This window comes from Malus domestica, chromosome 03, assembly GCF_042453785.1.
Source record: "Malus domestica chromosome 03, GDT2T_hap1".
In the NCBI taxonomy this organism is placed as follows: Eukaryota; Viridiplantae; Streptophyta; class Magnoliopsida; order Rosales; family Rosaceae; genus Malus; species Malus domestica.
In genome coordinates this window covers 4,380,112-4,404,441 of record NC_091663.1, presented here as the reverse complement: position 1 = coordinate 4,404,441, position 24,330 = coordinate 4,380,112, and the positions used below count along the sequence as shown (strand labels likewise).

The 24,330-nt window shown below is 40.1% G+C and overlaps 4 protein-coding genes, 1 non-coding gene and 1 pseudogene across 5 annotated transcripts; 3 read left to right on the top strand and 3 right to left on the bottom strand.

The window, feature by feature from the left end:
* The first annotated feature begins 2,095 nt into the window (after positions 1 to 2,095).
* LOC108171496 (shewanella-like protein phosphatase 1) lies at positions 2,096 to 10,141 on the top strand (annotated as a pseudogene).
* Positions 10,142 to 11,029: 888 nt separating this feature from the next.
* On the top strand, positions 11,030 to 14,454 carry LOC103418786 (uncharacterized). Its single transcript, XM_029099589.2, has 10 exons — positions 11,030 to 11,450; positions 12,250 to 12,335; positions 12,451 to 12,517; positions 12,722 to 12,864; positions 13,145 to 13,193; positions 13,289 to 13,426; positions 13,520 to 13,600; positions 13,696 to 13,872; positions 13,952 to 14,038; positions 14,138 to 14,454. The coding sequence occupies exons 1-10, from the start codon at positions 11,178 to 11,180 to the stop codon at positions 14,198 to 14,200; spliced, it is 1,164 nt and encodes a 387-aa protein (XP_028955422.2). The 5' UTR covers positions 11,030 to 11,177; the 3' UTR covers positions 14,201 to 14,454.
* LOC103418785 (uncharacterized) lies at positions 14,414 to 15,295 on the bottom strand. The gene is made up of 2 exons (XM_029099590.2): positions 15,137 to 15,295; positions 14,414 to 15,042 (listed from the first exon to the last, which is right to left on the bottom strand). Exons 1-2 carry the CDS (start codon positions 15,168 to 15,170, stop codon positions 14,540 to 14,542), a joined length of 537 nt encoding a protein of 178 aa, XP_028955423.1. The 5' UTR covers positions 15,171 to 15,295; the 3' UTR covers positions 14,414 to 14,539.
* A 3-nt stretch (positions 15,296 to 15,298) lies between these two features.
* TRNAG-GCC (transfer RNA glycine (anticodon GCC)) lies at positions 15,299 to 15,369 on the bottom strand. The gene has a single exon. It is a non-coding gene; the product is annotated as a tRNA-Gly (tRNA).
* Positions 15,370 to 16,018: 649 nt separating this feature from the next.
* Positions 16,019 to 18,032, top strand: LOC103418784 (probable protein phosphatase 2C 1). The gene is made up of 8 exons (XM_029100500.2): positions 16,019 to 16,117; positions 16,281 to 16,362; positions 16,470 to 16,540; positions 16,632 to 16,711; positions 16,798 to 16,895; positions 17,400 to 17,523; positions 17,612 to 17,694; positions 17,797 to 18,032. Exons 2-8 carry the CDS (start codon positions 16,327 to 16,329, stop codon positions 17,953 to 17,955), a joined length of 651 nt encoding a protein of 216 aa, XP_028956333.2. The 5' UTR covers positions 16,019 to 16,117; positions 16,281 to 16,326; the 3' UTR covers positions 17,956 to 18,032.
* A 387-nt stretch (positions 18,033 to 18,419) lies between these two features.
* On the bottom strand, positions 18,420 to 21,015 carry LOC103418739 (uncharacterized). Its single transcript, XM_008356847.4, has 2 exons — positions 19,843 to 21,015; positions 18,420 to 19,043 (listed from the first exon to the last, which is right to left on the bottom strand). The coding sequence occupies exons 1-2, from the start codon at positions 20,623 to 20,625 to the stop codon at positions 18,828 to 18,830; spliced, it is 999 nt and encodes a 332-aa protein (XP_008355069.3). The 5' UTR covers positions 20,626 to 21,015; the 3' UTR covers positions 18,420 to 18,827.
* Between the last annotated feature and the right edge of the window lie 3,315 nt (positions 21,016 to 24,330).

Genomic DNA, 24,330 nt, shown 5'->3' with positions numbered 1-24,330 from the left:
GGACCTTTCTTATCCACCACCTCTTGTCCCTACACCACATTCCCCTACTGCCACGGCTACATCTCCTACTGCCACTTCACATGACCACCATCACTCCCTTTTAAACTCGGCCCCACATGTTCCCTCTCCCGACTTTCCTTAGTTTCCACCAACCCACTCACGAATCCTTCCACCTCTTCACTTCCCCGTACCCCTTCCCGTACCCATAAACCCCCTTCCTACTTAAAGGACTATGTTTACTCGCAGGTGATTCTGCCACTACGCCAATCCTCAACTTCGCAACCTCGTTCTCCAAAAGGTACGCGATATCCACTTTGTAATTTTATTTCTTATCATCGTTACTCTCCCCAACATCTTTCCTATGTATATTCTGTTAGTCGGAATATGGAGCCCTCATCCTTTGCCGAGGCTGCCAGTGATCCTAATTGGCGTCATGCCATGAATGAGGAGCTTCAAGCCTTACATGCCAATGGTACTTGGACATTAACTCCCTTGCCCCCCCCCCCCCGGCAAAGTTCCCATTGATTGTAAATGGGTGTACAAATTGAAGTATACCTCTGATGGTTCCATTGAGTGTTACAAAGCTTGCTTGGTTGCTAAAGGTTACACACAGGCCGAAGGTACTGATTATCATGACACTTTTTCTCCTACTGCTAAGATGATTACGGTGCGTTGTCTTCTCGCTCTTACTGCTAGTCAGTCTTAGTCTCTTCATCAACTCGATGTTAATAATGCTTTTTTGCACGGTGATTTACATGAGGAAATTTATATGTCTCCTCCTCCTGGTTTTCGGCAACAGGGATTGTGTGTCGCCTCCACAAATCTCTTTATGGTATCAAGTAAGCTTCTCGCCAATGGTTTGCCAAATTCACTACTGCCATTCTTTTGGCTGGTTTCCAACAATCAAAGGCTGACTATTCACTGTTCACCAAAAAGTCTGGTACTTCTTTCACTGCTGTACTCATTTATGTGGATGATATTGTAATTACAGGCAACGATGTCAGTGCCATTGATTCTCTGAAGTCTTTTCTCGGTGATCACTTTCGGATAAAGGACCTTGGTGAGTTAAAATATTTTTTGGGTATTGAGGTTTCTCGATCTCAACATGGGATTTATATTTCACAGCGAAAGTATGCATTAGAGATTCTCAAGGATTATGGTTTTCTAGGAGCACGGCCCATTGCTTTCCCTAGGGATGATACTAAATTATCTGATCAAGGAGAACTTCTCAAGGATCCTGAAAAGTATCGGCGCTTAGTAGGACGGTTGATTTATCTCACCATAACTCAGCCAGATATCACATATTCTATGCATGTCTTGAGTCGGTTTATGCACGAGCCACGTGTATGCTGCTCTTCGTGTTGTTCGTTATTTGAAATCCACTCCAGGTCAAGGCTTATTATTCCATTCTGACAATCAGATCAAGTTAGCTGCATTTTGTGACTTTGACTGAGCAGGTTGTCCTACCACACGCCGTTCGACTACTGGGTATTGTGTATTCTTGGGAAATTCGTTGATTTTGTAGCGCACAAAGCGACAGAAGACTGTGTCACTTTCTTCAGCTGAGGCAAAATATAGGGCTATGGCAAGTGCTTGTTGTGAGTTAGTTTGGCTTCGGTTCTTGTTAAAAGATTTGAACATTCCTTTAGAGGATGGCCCTTCCACTTTATTTTGTGATAATCAAGCAGCATTACATATAGCCGCTAATCCTGTTTTTCATGAACGGACTTGTCGCATTGAGATGAATTGTCACTTTATATGTGATAAGATTACAGATGGAACTATAGCAATTGGGTATGTTGGTACGGCACACTAGTTGGCTGTTTTGTTCACTAAACCACTTGGGAAGGACAAGTTTTCGACTTTGACAGCAAGTTGGGTGTTCTTGACATTCACTCTCCAACTTGAGGGGGAGTGTTAGACAATAGAATCCTAGATGAAGTCTGGATTTGATTGTAATCCTAATTGTAGTTATATTCCTAATTTGTAGGGATAATATCTTGCTCTGCAAGGAATGTACTTGTATATATTTCTTTTCACGTATCAATACAAAATACTTTTCCCATATATCTTTTTCTACATATTCCCATAAACAATGGCTTCGTTCTGTCTCAACTCGCTGCTCTGCCTCCGCCTTCCCAACCCCGCAAACTCTCAGAGTCTCCTCCTCCTCCTCCTTCCAATTCTCTGAATGTTAATAATTATGGCAGCAGAGGAGAACCTTCAAAGCCCATTGTCATCAGTGGCAGCCCACCCACCCTTGTTTCCGCCCCCGGCCGCCAAATTGTCGCTGTTTCGTTTCATTTGCATTTCATTTTATGTTTATCTTTGTACGAATATTAATTTATTAGTTGATGGAAGAAAAACTAAACATTTATGTGGTTTTGTTTTCTCTTCTTTGTTTTGTATTTAACTGTTGAATTTACATCTTAGATTTTAGCAGTTGGGTTTGTCAGTATATTTTCTAGGTTGTTGGATTAAGTTTGAATTTCTGTTAGTTTTGTGGTTGAATTTGCAAATTCAAAATATAGAATGCATTAGAATTTGTATGATCAAATTCAATTCTAGCTAGTCAATGTACCAGTTTTTTTTTTTTTTTTTTTTTTTCTGCTGAAACTTGACGATTTGATGCTTGTGTATCCGTTAACCCATGTCGAAACTCTTCGTAATGGCTGCAATTTAGAACATATTAAGTCTTTGACTGTCCATTGTAATTTGGTATGTATTGGCCTGAAGACATGCCAATGTTGGAATTGGAAATCTGATATTATGAACAGGTTCTTGCTAACATGCTTGGTGTGATCAGCACTATCTTTAGCGTTTTCGATATCAGGTTCAGCTCGTAGGCTTACCATTGTAGCATTATTCACAAATATTTGTGCGTTTATGGGCTTGTGTATATACAGTTGGGGATCTTGATGTAATTTTGAGAATTGTGTATGTAGATTGTTTCCTAGTTAGTAATCTCAACGGTGTTCTCTGTAATGTTGTAGGTCAATGGAAATCACGAGACTATCAATGTGGAAGGGGATTTCCGATTCGTGGATGCTGGAGGATTTGATGAGTGTCTTGATTTCCTGGAATACTTGGATGACAACCGAGATGACTGGGAAGAAGCCTTTGTTGCCTGGGTTGGTGTCTCTAAAAGGATGAAGGAAGAGAGGAAAACGCCCCAAAATTATTGGGATCCATGGAATCTAGTGAGGGTACTGAAATCCACTGTTTCACTTATTATTCTTTTCCCGTCACTATTTCGTAATGTTTCTTCTGATAAATTTTTCCGAATATTAGGACAGAAGCAAAAAGGTGTGATTGCCAGATCAATCCTTCTAAGGCCAGGAGGTCCACTGGCATGCGAGTTAGCACATCATGCTGTTGTTCTTAAGGTTAATGACTGGGTCTTCTGTCACGGTGGTCTTGTTCCTCAACATCGTAAAATAGTACTACAATCTGAACAAAGCGGTTTTCTGGTGTCAATGGCTGTTCAAACTTTTAAAGAAGAAGCTTATATATTTCTTGTTTGCATTGCCTGATAGGAGTATTGATCCTTCTGCAGTTGCATACGGAGTAGAGAGGATGAACAGGGAAGTATCTGAGTGGATGAGAGGCCTTGTTGAGAGTGATGACATGTTGGATAGTGGCCAACTTGCAAATGCTTTCGGCTACACAAAAATCCAAACAACTTTTGGCTATAAAAAAATTATAAAGAAAGAAGGTGGACAACACCTTTCCTTGTTTTGGGGAGGAAAATAGGGAAAAGGTTTTTTGTTCTCTTCAACACCCGTGGGTGTTGGTTCAATATGGGTACAAGTTGCCTTTGAAGCAAACAGAAAAATAGAGAGAGCTCATTTCGGTTTGTTGAAAAACAAGGGAGAACCAAGAGCTCTTTTTGTAGAGAGCAAGGGAGAGTTGCAGTGAGTCCAAACAGAAGAAGAAGCTGCTGCTTCATTTGATTAGTAATCATCAACCAAAGTAATTGTTGTAGTAATAGCCTTGAGCTATATGTATAGAGAAGAAATTATTCATTATATTTCTTTCTCTATTTGTTTCTTTGGTGTGTGAGAGCTATTGGGTGTATTGGGTTATTTGGGTTGTGAGATTGCCAACACTTTGTAAACTCCCATTTGGTTGATAGTGGATTATTGGGTGAGCTCCTACTGCTCCGAGGACGTACTCCAGTTACACTGACTGTTGAGGAACCTCGTTAAAATCTTGGTGTCTTTAATATTTTGTTCTTGCATTTTATTTGATATATTTCCTGTGGGTTATAAAGAGTTGGTTCCAGAAGGTTTGGTGCTATCCTAGCACAACAATTGGTATCAGAGCACTAGTTGCTCTTGGGTACTGTTTAGTTGCCAAAGATGTCAGACGGGCAAGATGAAAATCCTTTTGGAAGCAGCTCCGGGTTTGCAAGAACTACGGTGCAAAATGCAAAGTTTGAAGTTGAAAAGTTTGATGGCACAAACAACTTCGGGATGTGGCAATGTGAGGTCAAAGATGTGTTGGCTCAACAAGATCTACTTGCCGCTTTAGGAGAGAAGCCGGAAGCTATGTCGAAGCCGGAATGGGAAAAATTAAATTTGTTGGCTTGCTCTTCAATTCGGTTGTGTCTTGCAAAAACTCAGAAGTATTTTGTGATGCGGGAGACGGTAGCAAGTGTATTGTGGCAAAAATTGGAAGACAAGTATATGACGAAGAGTGCAGAGAACCGGCTACACTTGAAGAAAAAGCTCTACCGCTTCCAATACAAAGAAGGTACAAAAATGATTAGACACCTTGATGCTTTTAATAAGTTGATTGCCGACTTGTTAAATTTAGACGAGGATATTAAGGATGAAGATAAGGCCTTAATATTGTTGAATTCCTTGCCGGACTCTTATGAGCATTTTGTTACAACTATTATGCATGGTAAAGAAACTGTGAAATTTGAAGATGTGTCAAATGCCTTGATGAATTATGAAATGAGGCATAGAGATAAAAATCATGATAGTACCTCTGAAGCTTTATTTGTTAGAGGTAGATCATCGGAGAGGAGGTCATCTTCTAGTAGGAAAAAATCACAGTCTCGACCTAGGGGAAACTCTAAAGGTAGAAAACCTTTGGAAAGGGATGAATGTGCCTTTTGTCATAATAAGGGCCATTGGAAGAAAGATTGTCCAAAATTGAAGACCAAAGGCAAAGAAAGTTCTGAAGCTAATGTTGCTGAGGTTGAAACAGATTTTTCTGATTTTGCTTTAACCACTTCCTCATCATTTGATTGTGCTACTAAGTGGGTGTTGGATACGGGTTGTACTCATCATATGACTCCTCACAAGGATTGGTTTTCAAGCTTGAAAGAGTTTGATGGTGGCGTTGTGTTCATGGGAGATGACAATCCTTGCACAACAAAAGGGATTGGTACAGTTCGTTTGAAGTTGCATGATGGCATGGTTAAAGAGTTGACAGGTGTTCGGTATGTACCGAATTTGAAGAAAAATCTTATTTCTTTAGGTACTTTGGAATCCAAGGGTTTCAGGTTTCATTCAGATGGACAGACATTGAAAGTTACTTATGGTGCACTTGTTGTGATGAAAGCTCCTAGATGTGGCCATTTGTATTTATTGCAGGGAAGCACTGTGACAGGTGAAGCATCTGTAGTATCTGAAAATATGGGCACATCTGATTCAGATACTACTAAATTGTGGCATATGAGATTAGGCCATGCCGGTGAGAAAGCTCTACAAGGGCTTGTGAAACAAGGTCTTCTAAAAGGTGCCACGACTTGTAAGCTTGATTTCTGCGAGCATTGTGTCTTGGGGAAGCAAACTAAAGTGAAGTTTGGTACTGCTGTACATCAGACAAAGGGCATTCTTGATTATGTGCATTCGGATGTTTGGGGTCCTACAAAGACTCCCTCTTTGAGTGGTAGACATTGGTTCGTGACCTTTGTTGATGATTATTCAAGAAGGTCTTGGGTTTACACTATGAAGCACAAGAGTGAGGTATTGAGCATTTTCTTGAGTTGGAAGAAAATGGTTGAGAACCAGACTGGGAGAAAGATTAAGATTTTGAGATCGGATAATGGTGGTGAATACACATCCGATCCTTTCTTTAAAGTTTGCAAAGAGGAAGGAATTGTGAGACATTTCAGTGTTCGGGGAACTCCACAACAAAATGGAGTTGCAGAAAGATTGAATCGAACCTTGCTTGAGAAGGTTAGATGTATGTTGTCTCAGTCGGGTTTAAGCAAGTCATTTTGGGCAGAAGCAGTTAATTATGCATGTCACATCATCAATCGGTTACCCTCAGCTGCTGTTCAGGGTAAGACACCAATGGAGGTATGGATTGGAAAACCTTCTTCTGATTATGACTATATCCGTATTTTTGGTTCACCTGCTTATTTTCATGTGACTGAAAATAAACTTGATCCTAGAGCCAAAAAGGCTATTTTTCTTGGTTTTAGTAGTGGTGTCAAAGGTTACAGGTTGTGGTGTCCAGAGATGAAGAAACTGGTAATTAGTAGAGATGTGACATTTGACGAAGAAAGTATGTACAAAGTCTCTGAGAAGAATGTGAAAGATGTCCAACAGGTGGAGCTTGAGAAAGTTACCTCTGGTACTTCAAATCCTATTTCCGCTGATGTCGAAGCCACTACAAGTGAAGAAGTGGGAGACCATGAGGATGAAGAAGTTGAACTTGAAGATTCTATTCAAGTTGAAGAGCAAGTTTCACCTCAAGAGTCTATTGCCAAGAACAGAGGAAAGAGACAAATTACTAAGCCAGCTCGTTATAGTGATTATGTTGCTTTTGCTCTTCCTATTATCACTGAAGAGATTCCATCCAATTTTGAGGAAGCTATTGAGAGTGAGGAGAAGAATAGGTGGTGCAATGCCATGGGTGATGAGATGAATTCTCTCTTGAAGAACAAGACTTGGGAGTTAGCTAAATTGCCTAAGGGCAAGAAAGCTATTGGTTGCAAATGGGTGTATGCCAAGAAGGAAGATGCTGATGAGAAAAGCAATGTGAGATTTAAAGCAAGATTAGTTGCTAAAGGGTATGCACAAAAGGAGGGCATTGACTACAATGAAATATTTTCTCCAGTTGTGAAACACTCCTCAATTCGTATTATGTTAGCTCTTGTTGCACAATATGATCTTGAGCTTGTGCAACTCGATGTGAAGACGGCTTTCCTACATGGTGATTTGAATGAAGAGATCTATATGTGTCAACCGGATGGGTATATAGTGAAAGGGAAGGAAAATTTGTTTTGCAAATTGAAGAAATCGCTTTATGGCTTGAAGCAATCTCCAAGGCAATGGTATTTGAGGTTTGATAAATTTATGAGAGGCCAAAATTATTCTAGAAGTCAATATGATCATTGTGTGTACTTCAAGAAGTTGCAAGATGGGTCTTTCATTTATTTGTTGATATATGTTGATGATATGTTGATTGCCTCAAAAAATGTTGAAGAGATTGAAAAATTGAAGAAGCAAATGAAGAATGAGTTTGAGATGAAGGATCTTGGTGAAGCGAAGAAGATCCTTGGCATGGAGATCACTAGAGATAGAGAGAAGGGTTTGGTCAGTTTGAATCAAAGACAATACCTTGAGAAGTTGATTCGGAAGTTTGGAGTTCATGATTCAACCAAACCGGTTAGTACTCCTTTGGCTCCTCATTTTAAATTGAGTTCTCTACAGTGTCCTAAAAATGATAAAGAGAAGCTGCAAATGAAAAATATACCATATGCAAATTTGGTTGGTAGTTTGATGTATGCAATGGTATGCTCTAGACCGGATATTGCTCATGCAGTTGGCATGGTGAGTCGATATATGCATAATCCAGGTAAAGAGCATTGGCAAGCAGCTAAGTGGATATTGAGATATCTCCATGGTACTCGAGATGTTGGTTTATGCTTTGAGAGAGATGACTCTGGTATTGGTCATTTTGCAGTTGGTTATGTTGATTCAGATTATGCAGGTGATCTGGATGGAAGGAAGTCTACTACAGGCTATGTGTTTACTATGGCTAAAGGACCAGTTTGTTGGAGGTCCATTTTGCAGTCGTCTGTTGCCTTGTCTACTACAGAGGCTGAATATATGGCAGTTGCTGAAGCTATAAAGGAGGCCATTTGGATACATGGGCTGATTAGAGATTTGGGGGTTGATCAGAAGCAGGTGGAGGTACATTGTGATAGTCAGAGTGCCATTTATTTGGCTAAGTATCAGGTTCATCATGCGAGGACCAAGCACATAGATGTGCGTCATCACTTTGTTCGTGAAATTGTTGGTGAAGGGGAAATCATTCTCCAGAAGATTCCAACTAAAGACAACCCCGCTGATATGTTGACTAAGGTTGTTGGTGTAGCCAAGTTTGTTCACTGTTTGAACTTGGCTCACATTATGCCTATATAAAGAAGGCGTTGAGCAGTAGGAGTTTTGGAGCAATTGGCTCGGCATGAGTTGTTCTCTTGCTAGTGTTTAGGAGTGATGTTGTGTATCAATTGTGTTGGTTGGCTTGTCATGGCGTTTTTCGGAATTTGGCCAAGGTGGAGATTGTTGGATAGTGGCCAACTTGCAAATGCTTTCGGCTACACAAAAATCCAAACAACTTTTGGCTATAAAAAAATTATAAAGAAAGAAGGTGGACAACACCTTTCCTTGTTTTGGGGAGGAAAATAGGGAAAAGGTTTTTTGTTCTCTTCAACACCCGTGGGTGTTGGTTCAATATGGGTACAAGTTGCCTTTGAAGCAAACAGAAAAATAGAGAGAGCTCATTTCGGTTTGTTGAAAAACAAGGGAGAACCAAGAGCTCTTTTTGTAGAGAGCAAGGGAGAGTTGCAGTGAGTCCAAACAGAAGAAGAAGCTGCTGCTTCATTTGATTAGTAATCATCAACCAAAGTAATTGTTGTAGTAATAGCCTTGAGCTATATGTATAGAGAAGAAATTATTCATTATATTTCTTTCTCTATTTGTTTCTTTGGTGTGTGAGAGCTATTGGGTGTATTGGGTTATTTGGGTTGTGAGATTGCCAACACTTTGTAAACTCCCATTTGGTTGATAGTGGATTATTGGGTGAGCTCCTACTGCTCCGAGGACGTACTCCAGTTACACTGACTGTTGAGGAACCTCGTTAAAATCTTGGTGTCTTTAATATTTTGTTCTTGCATTTTATTTGATATATTTCCTGTGGGTTATAAAGAGTTGGTTCCAGAAGGTTTGGTGCTATCCTAGCACAACATGACAACCCACACTTCCCTTTCATCGCCACCAAGGGATATGACGGTGTAGTTTGGAACCGCTTGTACTCGAGAGATACATCAGATTTAGATGACTATCAGATTAATTAACCAGGCATGTCAGTGACAATGTTTTGGTTCTCTTTTCATATTCAGTTGTTTCAATACTCAGGGTAAAATAACTCGATTAGAATTAAAAAGAACCGCCAGCAGATTTCATTGACTGCATTGGACAATATCTTGGAAATCCTTGGTTGTTTCACTATCATATAAGTCGGTCCCTCTTCTTCTAACGAGATTGGGGTTCAAGATTGAGTTCTTGTCCTCCTGAATGTTGTCTTATACTGACTTGTTTAAATCATCTTTCAGATCAATTACATTCTTCAACAGACGCTACAAGCAGTTGGCGCCAAGGGAATGGTTGTGGGGGCATACTCCTCAACCTACGGGAGCAAACTGGTATGACACCAATCGTTCTTCTGTGCAATTTGGTTCTTGTGCTCCAAATGAAAGTACTTTTGTAGATACAGTTCTTGAGTTATGGACTTCTTTGCAGTGAGTACGATTGTAGCATATGGCGGATTGATGTTGGGATGTCCAGCGGAGTTCTTAATTCAAGACCCGAGGTAAACTTAAGTTCAGCTGCTTCCGTGCATTACTGTCAGATGCTAGTTTCTTGAATGCTTAACGGGGATTAAATTCTTTAAATCTGTATTTTAACTATGTTTTACAGGTTCTAGAGATAAAAGACAACAAAGCAAGAGTTATAAGAAGCAAGAAGGATCCATCCAGTGAATTAATGGTTGTCTGATTATATATAGAGACGAGCAAACAAGTTGTTTTCCATGACTCAAATTGTTTGTACAGAAACAAGAGTAACTTCAACGTCGGTAAAGGAGTAACGCCTTTTTTTTTACCATATTAAGAGCAGAAGTAGGAGAAGAATATTTACCATTTTTTGCTCAAATTCGTCATATTTACCGTGAAAAGAATTTTGTTGCTGCTAATTTGACTCATTTGGGTTTGTCATGCAATTTGGGCTCAGTTTTTTTAAGCAAGCTTCTCTTCTTTATCATCAATTGCTAGTTGCAGATATAGCTGAGGTCTCATGATCTCGTGATATTTTTATGTAATTTTTCTTTTTCTTTCGAGCTTGCCCCGTTGTCAACCAAAATAGCAGAAAAATAGAGAGAAAAGATGCCATTGTATCATATATTTATATATATTCCCACAAGAGTCTTGAATTCTTACTTTAATCAAGTTGATTTGGCTTTACTACCCATTCAGTTTCATTACTTTAAGATTTTTTTGAAGATTATGTAAAATTAAACTTTTCTTACTTTACAAGAGTTGGGAATTGTAATTGCAAATGTTAATCATTGGGTTGGTGTTTAAATTGAAATTTTTTTTAGCAACATGGAAGAAAAAGAGAAAAGAAACACTAAAGACCAACTAGTCTAATTCTAACGATACGTGAGCAGTCATCTAAAAGAGTATGAATTAAACAAAAAAAAGCCCTGCATTCTCTTGAAAATCCATCTCAATATTGTTGACATGGATATTTTTCAACACTATGATAGCTCATTAAATCATCTCACTATTGTTATTTGTTTGAACATCATAAATATTCTAATAGCTCGATTTTAGGGAGGATTCGACCTTTTTTTGACCCAAAAAAAATGGTTTCGAAATTGAGTGCATAAGAATGATCCCAATGCTCTATTCAACTCGGCTAAACTTATGTCAGATTTTTTTTTCGAATTTTATAATTAATTAATTAATTAATAATGAAAGATGAAATTTACAGTAATTTCTGATGACCAAACCAAGACACAAAAACTAAAAAGCAGTTGGACGGTATTTCTTGATTTTGATGGCCACCTCCAACGTCCACCTTTGTAAACTCCGCTAACCTCAACACCCTCTGCGCACTATATCACTCAATCCGCCTACCCCTCCTTATATGCACACCTCCCTCAGGCTTAACCTCCACCACCCTCTTATCCTTCGCACCTCACTTGCCACCATGGCCGCCTCCATAGCCCTCCCGTCCTCCATTTCTCTCAATTCCTCATCCTTCTCGGGGATCCGGATTGGCGCCGGAGCCCAGCTCGGAGTCCGAAACTTCGGACAATCTAGAGTTTCCATGGCCGCCTCCGTCGGATCGCAGACTCTGCAAAGCGACGCCTTGTTCGCCGATTATAAGCCCTCCTCTGCTTTCCTCTTCCCTGGCCAAGTGAGTTTGTTTCTCCGCTGCCATCTGATTTCTTTAACGTGAACAATGTCGTTACTTTACTGCTCAAATTTCAGTCTAATTTAGTAATTGAATCCAAAATTTGCATGCTAGTTTATATGAAATGTTTGTAATTAGGGTAACTAATTGAATAGTTTTAACAACTCAGAAGCTCAAAAGTGGTTATGGATCATAAAAGTACTTTTTAGTGCAGGGCTTTTACAAGGAGTACTTGGAGTTTTATTATATACATTGATATGCTTCTGCTACAAGTGCTTATTGCAGAAGCGCTTTTGAGTAGAAATAATTCCTACCCGGACAGACTATGCGTGTTTGTTTGTTTGGAGTTTCATCATGTTATGGTGCTAAAGATAGTGACTTCTGAATTCACCAAGAAACTTAGTCATTCTCATGTAGGAATAGAATTTAAAATTAGAATGCTGGTTTTTAATTTGGGAAAAACTGTAATTTGGGTTATAATTGAATACTTCAATTTTGCTTCTTCTAAACAACCAAAAGCGCTTTGAACTCCGTTTTGTAGAAGAAGTCAAACGTGCTTATGGCCCATTAAAGTACTTTTAGTAAGCAATTGGATTTTTGATAAATTATTTAACATGCTTTTAATAAAAGCTCTTCTTACAAAAGAGCTTATGAGTAGAATTACTTCCTACAGAAACACTCACAAACGAGCCCTATGTGTTAGTTTGTTTGGAATTTCATCATGTTATGGTGCTAAAGATAGAGATTTCGAATTCTAGGTTGAGCTTCATTCTGTTAATGTTGTACTGTTTTTGCAACTCAGGGTGCACAAGCAGTTGGAATGGGAAAGGAAGCTCAAAGTGTTCCTGCTGCTGCAGAGTTATACAAGAAAGCGAACGATATTTTAGGGTAACTTCAAATACAGTTCTTTTTATTTTAGTTTTTGCTCTGAAAATATACTTATTTTCTTTCAGTGAACGAAAAGTGGTTTTCTTGAGTGATTTAACGTCTATGCTGTGTGCAGGTTTGATCTTTTGGATGTTTGTATCAATGGACCAAAAGAGAAATTAGATTCAACCGTTATAAGCCAGGTATGTGATGAGTTACTTGTTAGGTAGTTTAGTTCTACAGAAACAAGATTGTTTTACTCTATATATGTATTGAATGTGCACGTTATAAACTATAGTCAATGATCTTGGGGGTCGGGATGCAACATTTATGTTCTTCTATGTCAAATGTTCGAGGATGAGGTTTTTTTTTGTGATTGTCGTTGATAAGTATCCACTACTTTGCAGCCAGCTATCTATGTCACAAGTCTAGCTGCCGTTGAGTTACTACGTGCACGTGAAGGTGGTCAGCTGATCATTGATTCAGTTGATGTCACATGTGGCCTAAGTTTGGGAGAATATACTGCTCTAGCATTTGCCGAGTCATTCAGGTGAGTCGTCGAACTGAGCAACATCACGGATGCATACCGAACGAATAAATCTGTTAAACTTGTTGATCTCATTTCTGTTATGGCGGGAGCATGAAAGAGTTTACACATGAATTCAACTGTTATCCCGCCTTTCCATGTTTATAATATGAGGGAGAGGAAGCATTGCTTTCGTTGTTCACCTAGTACTAGGTTTAGGAAAGAAGAGTAATGTTAATGTAGTCGTAGTACTTGGCCGCCTTCTTGTACTAATTTTTTTTGTTGACTTGATTCAATATGTAAGCTTTGAGGATGGGCTCAAGTTGGTCAAACTGAGGGGAGAAGCCATGCAGGTAAATTTTTGGTTGCGTGTCGATTCATGTTCCTCGAGGGAATGGGTTCATAATTTGTTACACTAACATGCTTCCTATTATACAATTTACTTCAGGCAGCTGCCGATGCTGCCAAAAGTGCCATGGTCAGTGTCATTGGGTTGGACTCAGACAAGGTCCAACAGTTGTGTGATGCGGCCAATGAAGAAGTTGATGAAGCTAACAAAGTTCAGATTGCAAATTATCTATGCACCGTAAGGACTTCAACTTAGTAACCCTGACTTGTTGATTGCATCTTCGTCGATTTTAACAAATTTTTTGACCGTGGCATGATTTTGTTGCGGTAGGGAAATTATGCTGTATCTGGTGGTGTGAAGGGAATAGAAGCAGTAGAGGCCAAGGCAAAGTCATTCAAGGCCCGAATGACGGTACCATTCTTCATTTCCTACTTCGATGTAATTTCATTCTTCTCCTATTAACTAGTGATGACGAACGCACTTCTTCCCTTTTCCATTATGCTCAGGTGCGTCTAGCTGTTGCTGGCGCTTTCCACACTAGTTTTATGGAACCAGCCGTGTCAAGATTGGAAGCTAAGTTGGCAGAAACACAGATCAGGACACCAAGAATACCAGTTATCTCCAACGTTGACGCACAGCCACATTCAGATCCCGAGACAATTAAGAAGATATTGGCTCGTCAGGTAAGCTAGCTAGAACAGTCCCCTCCTTATCACGTCCCATAACCAAGATACTGATCAAGATCTAAACTCAAAATCATAGGTGACTTATCCTGTTCAATGGGAAACAACCGTCAAGACCCTCCTCGGCAAGGGGCTGAAGAAGAGTTATGAATTGGGACCCGGAAAGGTACACAACACTACACAGAACACTAATAGAACTTCAGTTGATCTTCGTCGTAGGTTGCTTAATTTCTTCGATTCTAAAGTTGTATGGCTCATGTATCAGGTTATAGCTGGCATTGTGAAGAGAATGGACAGAAGTGCAGACATTGAGAACATTGCTGCTTGAGAAAGGCCATAATGTACCTTCTTCTCCAACGGTATCCGATTACAATGCAATACATTTGCTAATGGCGGCACCTGGCGGCTGTAGGCGGCAAATGGAGAGCACGGGGCAGATGAAGCCGCTTCAACGGCAAAACTTTGCCGGAATTTACTACTGTTTTAGAGTTTTGTAGAACTAATCAAAATTAGTAGTGCATAATAAGCTGGAAGAATTGGATTAGTAGAACTAATATTATTGAAATTACATTTTACATATAAGTCTGATTACACGCAAATCCAACAAATTTGAAAATTTGCAATCCACTCCAATCCGAGAAAACGAGGTACAAAGATTTAAACATTTTCACCTCCGGGACGAAGATTGCCCGAGCCCGCGAAGGCGGTCCATCCAGTTGTTCTCGGGGATCAGACCCGCCCAATGCGGAGGAGCTCCGGCGAAGGAAATTCCACGCATGGCCTCCCTGACCCTAGTCGCGTTCTCCGCCGTAAGCGGCGCGTTTCTGCGATTCTCGTCTTCTCTGAAAGCCCTAATTATCTCCGAGTCGGAAGCGACCTCCTCCTCCACTTCTTCTGCTTCCGCTTCGTCATCGCTGCTGCTGTTCAAGCGATCATTGCGCCCGACGCCGTCGTTTAGCTGGAGAGACGAGATTCCTCTGTCGATCTGATTGACGGTGACGCCGTTGGAGTGCAGCTGGGAGTGGATCGGGACGGCGTCGTTTCCGATCTGGTCTTCGTCGTCTTCGGAGTCGACGGCGGAGACTGGCTGGTAGAACTCGGCGGCGGCTGCATCGCCGTCATCGTCGTCGATGTTGGTGTCGGAATCGCTTCCGTTCTGGTAATCTGTGACTGAAATTAGAATGCACATATCAATAATAATAGTAAATAATCGAGTAGGGAAAATTAAGTGAAAAAGAAGAGAAATTTGTGGGAAATACGAAACCTTGGATGACATCAGGCGGAGCTGTGGCGTTCATCGTCGTCGTTTCGGTGGCGGAGAGAACCAAAAATATGAGAAGAGTGAGAGCGTTTTGGGGGAAACGGACCGGAAAATGTGAACTGGAAGCGATTTATATAAAGAAACAAAAAAAAAAGAAAAAAGGTATGCACCAGCCGGGAATCGAACCCGGGTCTGTACCGTGGCAGGGTACTATTCTACCACTAGACCACTGGTGCTTTGATGTCACTTGAGAGGTAAATACAATAAATTGCTTTCGAGTGATGTTCACACACTCCTTTTAGCCTAATACATACTCCTCTTTGTCTTTTCTTATGGGATTGAATAAATCAAATAAAAACGGCGGCCAAAATTAAATAGGGTTGTGTGAGAAGCTAAAAAAAGTGTATTTATCATTTTACAAAATACTTTTGTCAGTCTATGACAACAGTTTTTATTTTGTATTTTTTATTTTTTTATGACGTATATTTCACTGTTCAAACATCACAACAGGCATCATTGTAACATTATATTTGCAGGAAAAAAAAAAGAGAAAAGAATCAGATTAGTATCATTGAATCATGTATATGTATGAAATAAATTAATAATTTTGAAAGTAACTAATATTTATACGATAAACAATACATTAATTACAACAGTTAACAATGACGTGCAACTTAAAGATAGACACATGTATTATCCCTAGAAAAAGGTAGGTACTTTTCCACTTGGATTTTAATTGAAGAGGTTTCAGGGATTTTAATTGAAGGATCTTACACCTTACAATTCTACCATTTGTGGGGAGGGGACTAAGAGGGATAAGATCCTTCACGTCTAATCCATTTTCTACTTTGAATTATCTAATTCAGTGTATACTATACTTGATACTTTATATATTTTTTTGTGTGTTGAAAAAGGTGGGGAAGATGTTTTCTTTGTGAGCAGCTACAATGGAGGAGTTCTTGCTATTGCTGATGGTGTTTCTGGGTATGGAACTTATGTTGGCTTGCTTATCTACCCTATTACGTTTTACGATTCAAAAAAGAACAAGAAATCCAGGGAAATTTGGTTTAAGAAACTCCAAGGAGTGGACACATAATTCAACTGTTGATTTTGGAAGTTCTGATCTTCTCATTTTTTGGCTTGGCAGTTGTGCTGAACAGGATGTGGATCCTTCTTCGTTCCCCAAAGAATTGATGGCCAATGCCTCAAATTTTGTGGGAGATGAGGAGGTAGTTTCTCACAAAACCAAGTACCACTTTCACTATTTTTAAGTAGATTTTCGAGCTTGTGCAAATTTCGTGTTTGCTAAGAAACCCAATGCACGTCCATATAGCAGGTGAACAACAATCCTCATATTCTGATACGAAAGGCACATGCTTATACTTCCTCGATAGGTTCTGCTACGGTGTCAGTTCATCATTTCGATCAAGAAATCTTCGCTGTAGTTTGCCATATTTGTTCAAGAGATTCTTACTTTAGCTTTCCTTTATCTAAGTAGAATGATTGCCGTGCTGGAGAGGAATGGGACTCTGAAAATTGCCAATGTCGGGGATTGCGGATTAAGGGTTATTCGTGAAGGTAACACCGGATGTTTTTCTTGTGCACAAGTTCTGATCAACCCTCGATTGCTCTATCTTCAAATGACATGTAAATGTGAATTGCAGGTAAAATTAATTTTTCCACATCTCCACAAGAACACTATTTCGATTGTCCATACCAACTTTATTCGGAGATCGTTGGCCAAACGTACCATGATGCGATGGTATTTACACCGAACTAACAGTACACGATTACTGTCAAACATTTCTAGTCCTGCGTTCTACTTCGAATCAACTCCACACACATACACAAATATCTTAGGGAGTTTTATATCTCCTCTAGCTGCTCTCTACATTGAAACATAACGGATCTACGAATTTCGAGTACTGGTATGAAAACAATCACTACTTCATAGTTGCATAGAACCTACAACAAACGAATAAACAGATTTCCAAAACGTCTTGGATTTGCCCTAAATCTAATTCCTTTTTGTGATATGATGATTTTTGGTGATTATGCTTGTGGAGTAATCAGAGGTCGCACTTGGTGCGATGGCAAGTGCCTTCGCCCATGAGCGGTAGGTCTCGGGTTCGAGACTTGGGAGCAGCCTCTCCATAAATGGGGGTAAGGTTAGCCGACATTCACCTCTCCCAGACCCTGCGTAAAGCGGGAGCCTTGTGCACTGGGTACGACCTTTATGCTTGTGGAGTAATCATTCCATTTGCAGGTTTCCAATGTTGAGCTGATGGAAGGAGACACCGTAGTCATGGGCTCCGACGGATTTTTTGACAACGTTTTGCACCATGAAATAGTTTCGATAGTGGCCGGATACAGAGACGTTGCTGAGGCCGGTATGTATTTCCGAAATCAAACAAATGTGAGAGGGTCAGCTAGCGTAAGATTTATGTTCTTTCTAACTGAAACTGATCTTAATGCTAGCAAAGGCATTAGCTAATTGGGCAAACAATCATTCACTGGATTCAAACTTTGATTCTCCCTACTCCATGGAGGCTAGATCAAGGGTAAGGTAATCTATCCGACTTAACCAACTTCGAAATCATAATACTCTCTCTCAACGAAAACATAATTACGTATTAATTCCCTTCCTCCGTAACACCTTTCAGGGTTTCGAGCCTCCTTTATGGAAGAAGATTCTCGGAATGAAGCTTACAGGCACGACCTATCTCGGTTTATACTATGACGATAAGGACCTCAATCTTCGATGTCATGACGGACCTGAGTTTTCTGTTGTGCAGGTGGAAAGCCGGATGATATCACTCTGATTGTTGATCAGGTTGTAAGCTTATGAAGCATTTTTGGTCTCCTCCTAGAGATTGAAACTTCAAATACAAACTTTCCCTTTTCCTGGTTTCGTCGATTTTCATCTGTTATTTTTATGGTCTTGTAACAGTGAAAGATCCACGGAAACTTACAGCAAAGTGAAACTTTTGCCCATTAAAATTGGGACCCGGCTTCTCTGCTCTCCCAGTTTCCATACAATCACATCCCCTCCTATTTTGTGCAGTCACGGTTAAGCCACATTAACATTTTATATCATTATTGCACTTCTAATAACGCCTGACAAAAAGATGTAAAAGTACTTATGGAAATAGTACGTTCAAAGTGCTTTTCCGAGAAGCACTTGAATTTTTTAACAGAAAGTGTCTAGAAAAGTAGGACCGATACGGCTCTATGATGAAGCAGAAATCAACAACACACGCCAAAATTATTTTCGAGAGATCAAATATAATTCCAAACTTTATGAGTGATTGATTGATAGATTCATACAACAAGAAGAAACCCAATGATGAAAAAGACTCCAAAGGGTTTCGTTCATGTAAGACGAACTCTGAGGAATGAAAGAACAAAACATTTGATTTCTACGTTTATTAGAACAAAATCTGTGACCGGGAAAAAAATTATTAAAACAGACAACAATGCTGAAGTACAATTAATTTAACCTACACCAATGAATCCAACTCACCGGACTACCACCGCCCATTAACTAGACTGGAGTCAGGTATGAAAAAATTCCGATCGACTTTCTTACTCTGTTACTCATCCTTTGTGTGAAGCAACTCCGATTGTCCATTATACAGGCTACAGATGTATCGCTAATGAAGCGGACAAATCTCGTTTGTCTTTAGAGGTCTCTTCAGGTTACAGTGCCGCTGTTACTACCACCATTGAGATCTTGGAAGAAGGTTTTTGAGGCTTCATATGTGGACCAGCAGATGGCAGCAGCTGGGGCATGGAAAAGCATTCTCGGAGCCCACCCCCTCACAAGCCCTTTGTATCCATCCTTTATCACTATTGTTCTGAAAACATCACTTATCGAGCCACTTTTAAATCTGTCACATCCGCAAATACCCTGTACAACAAATCCATGTTAAGAAAAGCAGAAAAGCTTCAGACAGGTTTGTATTCATACGAGTATTTAAACATTCAATCAAATCATCCAACGCCTAGTAATACCATCACAACTAAAGGTATGTGAATCATCGGAAGAATCAACGGATATAGTAATTCAATTACAACTACAGGCATATGAATCATCAGTTACCATAATTCCATTACAACTAAGGCCTATGATTTATCAGCCATTCGTTCCAATTCTTAATAGTATGTCGTCCAACCAGACTAACTAATCGTGATTGTGACACAGAATCCCACTTTCAAGAGACCGCTTAAACAGGACTATACACAAAAAAAGATACAATCACTGAATCACATAAGAGAGCGCTTTAACCAATCGACTTTAGACAAGATTATTTGATCTCTCCGCCCCATATTACCTCTTTAAATGAGAAAAAGAAAAACACAATATGCAAGCACAAACATCCAGTCCACGTAACAATAACCTAGGATTTCATCAGTAGACAAATTTTGCTAAAACCTACAAAACAGAACTACCACCTTATCGCTATGGAACATCTCTATTAGATGCTAGGAATCGAAAAGATCACACAGCTGAGCAATCAGTGTCTACATTTTCTTAGTAACTACAGGCTATCAATTATCGCCGAGCCTAGTACCGTGGGCTTGAAACTAACGGGGCATTGAAGTGATTGTTTGTATAATGAAACTAAAAGGTTATCAATTGCATCCGAATGTATTTAAATCAAACCAACAAGTGAATCTTAATATGGAAAGGCCAACAATTACCATACCTGACACTGTAATTGAGTTTTCACCACATCAAGCGGCGTAGTAACCATCGAAGCCAACCCCCCAGCGGCAGCACCAGCAGTGGCATGAACAATCAACCGCTCGTCGTCCGCATGCTCCGACGAAATCTCATTCAAAGCCCTCTTTGCCGCCTCATACGTCGCGAAATGCACCGCCGTGTATGGCGCATTCATCAGCACCGTCGTTCTGTACGACGCGTAAAACGCCCTAAACCCGTCTTCCCTGAACACCTTCCGCACACAATCCCACACACCCTTATAAGGGCTGTGCAAATTAGTCCCCAGCTGCAGCCTTTGCTTCACCATATCCATCGGGGTAAAAACGGCGTCGCTCGCCACCGTTGCAAACACGCCGGAAATTGCGTGGGCGCCCGGGTTGTTCGGGTTCCCGCCCGAGAAATACTTCTTGCACGTCTCGTACACCGAGAAGTAGACGGCGTGCGCCGGACCCGCGCCGAGGCCCATGGCTCCAATACCGCGGTATAGCGCGGCAGGTCCCTCGGACTTTAAAATTGACCCGAGGGCCTGCCGGACCCCGACAGACTTAATCGGGCACGACCCGAGAGCTTGCATATGGGTTTTAACGGTGTCGACCGGGAACATAGCCATATGTTCGACCATGCCGGCAATCGAACCGGCGATCATGAACTGCCAGTAGTGTAGGCCGTCGTGGGGCGAGACAGTGGGGGTTGGGACGTAATCCTGCGGCTTCGAAACCGGGTGAAAGTCCGGGTTTTGGAACTTGGCGGTGGCGTCGGTGGCCATGGGGAGCGAGAAAGCGGCGGCCGGCGAGATGGGTCGTCGGAAAGTTTGGTTTTGGAAATGGGTTCGGGTCGGATTCGGATAAATTGATTGATTTGGTGTTGGGTTGGAGTGGATTGGGAATTTATCTCCATAAACTGGGGTTTATCAAAGGAGAGAGGTTGAAGGTTGCATCTTTCGGATTTAATAGTGTCTGAGAGCAGAAGGGCGGTATGGGGTTACTGAGCCAACCACAACGAAAGGTAAGTTGGGATACAAGATGAATTGGGAGATTTGGGTAATTAGGGTTCCAGAGAAAATCGGATTTTAGGGTTTTTTTTTTCAGAAAAAAAAAAAGAAAAGAAAAGAAAAAGAAAAAAATTGTTTTTTCTCCCGAATTCATGGAGAGTAATTAATATTTTAAGAAATTATGTTTCTGATTTTAAGGCCCACAGGAATGGGTAAATGGGCTGCTTTTCCTTTGTTACTATTTTAAGCCCATATCTGACTAGGTTCTGCCTCTTTCCTTGTCAAAGGATGTTGGAGATTTTCCAGCAAACTTCAGTTTGCGGGAGTCTTTTAGGACAGTGAGTGAGAAAATATGTACAGTAAAGCAACGAACACCATCTTGTATAGACGAGGAAGTTTAGTGGCATAGGAGATTGTGCAGTTAAAGTGGTTAAGAACATTGATTCTTACACACACAGTTCTATACAAACAAACAATGATATTAAATAGAGAATCATCTTCTGTTTTTCGAAAGACATGATGCCCATAGAATATAGTAAAATTCTCTACATATGTGTACGAGATACCATAAGGGACCAATATCTCAATAGCAGCTTTATCTAATGCTTTGGATGAGACTTCATATCGGAAATATAGGAACAAAATTATAATAAGATTGTTTTCAACCACATTAGAGTTGGGCTTTAGGAACAAAGATGTGAGTTGTAAAACGTTCTTTGATACTCAAAAACTATTTCTCATAATACAATCAACAATTAATTTAGAATCGCCTTCAGCATAGTATTCTCTAAAGTTCTTCTGCCATTCTTGAGAGAATCTCTAAGTTGAGTCACGTTTTTATCCTATATAGGAAGTGGCAATCCATGAAGAGATGTTGAATATCATTCCAAACAGCTAGAGCTAATTTATTTTTACTTCTTGTACTAAAAATAGAGCATGTATTAAGTAGAAGATAAACAAATTTGAATAAGTTAAGATTTTTAACCATTGCACAAGCCTCATGTTTCAGAAGATTCCTAATTTTATTGACTGTTTGATAATGTCACATAAACCTCTTCTCTTTAGGGAAGCATATTATTTCTTGTAAAAAAGAAAAAAGGGTGACCATTTTTTATAGTTAAGTTAGAAATGTTAAAAATTATTTTTCCAAAGCTTATTCCCTTTGTTTCTTAAAAATTTCCATAGTTTATTCAATTTCCGTTTTAAAATTTTTTGGAGTTAACGATGAAAATAAAACGAAATCATAGCATAAACTATCACTATCTAACGTCTAAGATTGAGCAATGAAGACTTACCAATTGAGTTAAGGATTCATAGTATAGTTATACTAATTACCTAACAGAGTGACTCTTAATTACCTATGCAAAATTTAACTTTTAATTTTTCAGACCTCTCATGTACCGTCAACGGTTATGGTTAATCCACTAAATCCTAGTAACTTTAGGATTTTATTCCCTGCTCTCCAAGCAACTTACCAAAACCCTATGTTACACACCCCCCCCCCTCATTTAATTTGTATATTCACTAAGGTTGAGGTTACCTTGCTTTAAAATTGTTTTTGGATTTTAATAGGCCCAGGGGGCCCACCTTGCTTTTGTGTCCCCGGTCTCTCTCCTCTATGTTCTCCCTCGAGTCAACCTCTTCTTATTCTCTCCCTCTTCTTCTTCTTCTCTCCCTTATCTTTCTCTCGGCTCTCTCTGCAACTCTCTTTTTCTGCCCGAGGACCAACCCACACACACATGTGCCCACACCCCATCAACAACGATAGCATCACCATCATCACCACGTTAGCTCTCTCTCTCTCTCTCTCTCTCTCTCTCTCTCTTCGTCTCTGTGGAGCACAGAGAAACTCCGGCGAGTTCCTCGTCCTTCCGTTTTGGGTAAGCCTCAAAACACTCCAAATGCTTCTCTTTTCATCCCTGTAGTTCTTTTCTGACCCCGTGGTTGTGTTTTGGACGTCAAATCATGAAGAAATACGTCGGGGAGACTTCCCTGGATTTCCGGCGATAAATTGACGGCTTTCGAGCTAATTTCCGGTCAAACCACAGCGAGTTGGCGGTGTGCAACGTATCAATCTATTCGTCTCCCTAAGACTACAACTTTCATTTTTGAATCACTTGATTTCATTGAGTATTGACAAAGTTATAAACGTTTAAAGTTTGTCCAGATTTCCGGCCGAAATCCGGCCTTCTCTTTCAATTAGGTCTGGTGACCCATGTTCTGAACTCAGGCCGGGCTTTCAAGCCGAGATCCTTTTGAACCAGGCCTTTTAGGCCGTGCTAAACGTAGGGCCTTAGGCCCGTTATCCTTTTAAACCCAACCCAAATCCTTTAATCTATTTATATTTATTTATTTATTTAATTTTATAAAAACCCAAATGAATTGGGCCGGGCCTTTAAGCCCAAGCCCCTTTTGTGCAGCCTAAGGCCTTCGGCCCATTAACCCAAAATCCATCAGATATGGCCTTTGGGCCTTGGAACCCTTTTATTTATTTATGTATTTTATTTGTTTGAAACTAAATCCTTAACCCAATCCTCTAACCTATTAACCCAAAACCCTTTTTAAATTAGAAAACCCTTAACCCATTAACACATTATCCTAAGCCCAACCTACCTAAACCTAAACCTAACCCAAGTCCAAACCCTAAACCCTAGCCGGCCCAAACCCTTTATGGGGAATATTCTATTGACTTTTACGAAATTTATCTGGGACCCTTCTTAGGATAATTTAAGGTCCTGAATCCGTTTTCGACGTCCGTTTTCCCAAATTCAATTGTTATAATAGAGTTTTATTAATTGGGCCCTGTATGTGCTTAGGGACAATTATTGCGGCGTTTCTGTCTTCACTAATTTGCGTGGCTCTTCAACGACGAAGTATCTGTGAGTGGATCCCTTCTAAAATGCATGTTTTAATAGTAGAAATGCATACATGAAAAGCATGATTTAATGATTACATTTTATGAAACGCTTTGAGATAACATGCTTATTGAGGCTATTCTGAATTATTACTATTTTTCCTATAGCTCGTGTTCTTGTAGAATATCTGATGGATGACGATATGATATTTAGAATATGTTTTGAACACCTCTTTATAGTATAGATGATGGATGACTTTATACTATGAAGTTGTTTTTCAATATATGTGTATGTTCAATGGTTTTGTACTTAACTAGTGGTCCTTATTCTGCTACGGGATGTATGGATAGATTCTAGTCCTTTCCGAGCGACAATTATGGTGTTGGCATAGGACCTGAAGTGTTTTTCCTCTGGCTATTAGCACAGGGACAGGGAGCCGGCATGGGACCTGGGGGTTATTTTCCTCTGACTGTTTGCTCAGAGACGAGGAGCCGGCATGGGGCCTGGAGAGTTATCGGACATTCACTAGTGATTATTATATATACAAGTTACGATTTGAGACATTGCACGGCATGCTAGGTTTCGGAAAACCTATGTTTATCATGATATATATGTGTTTTCATAA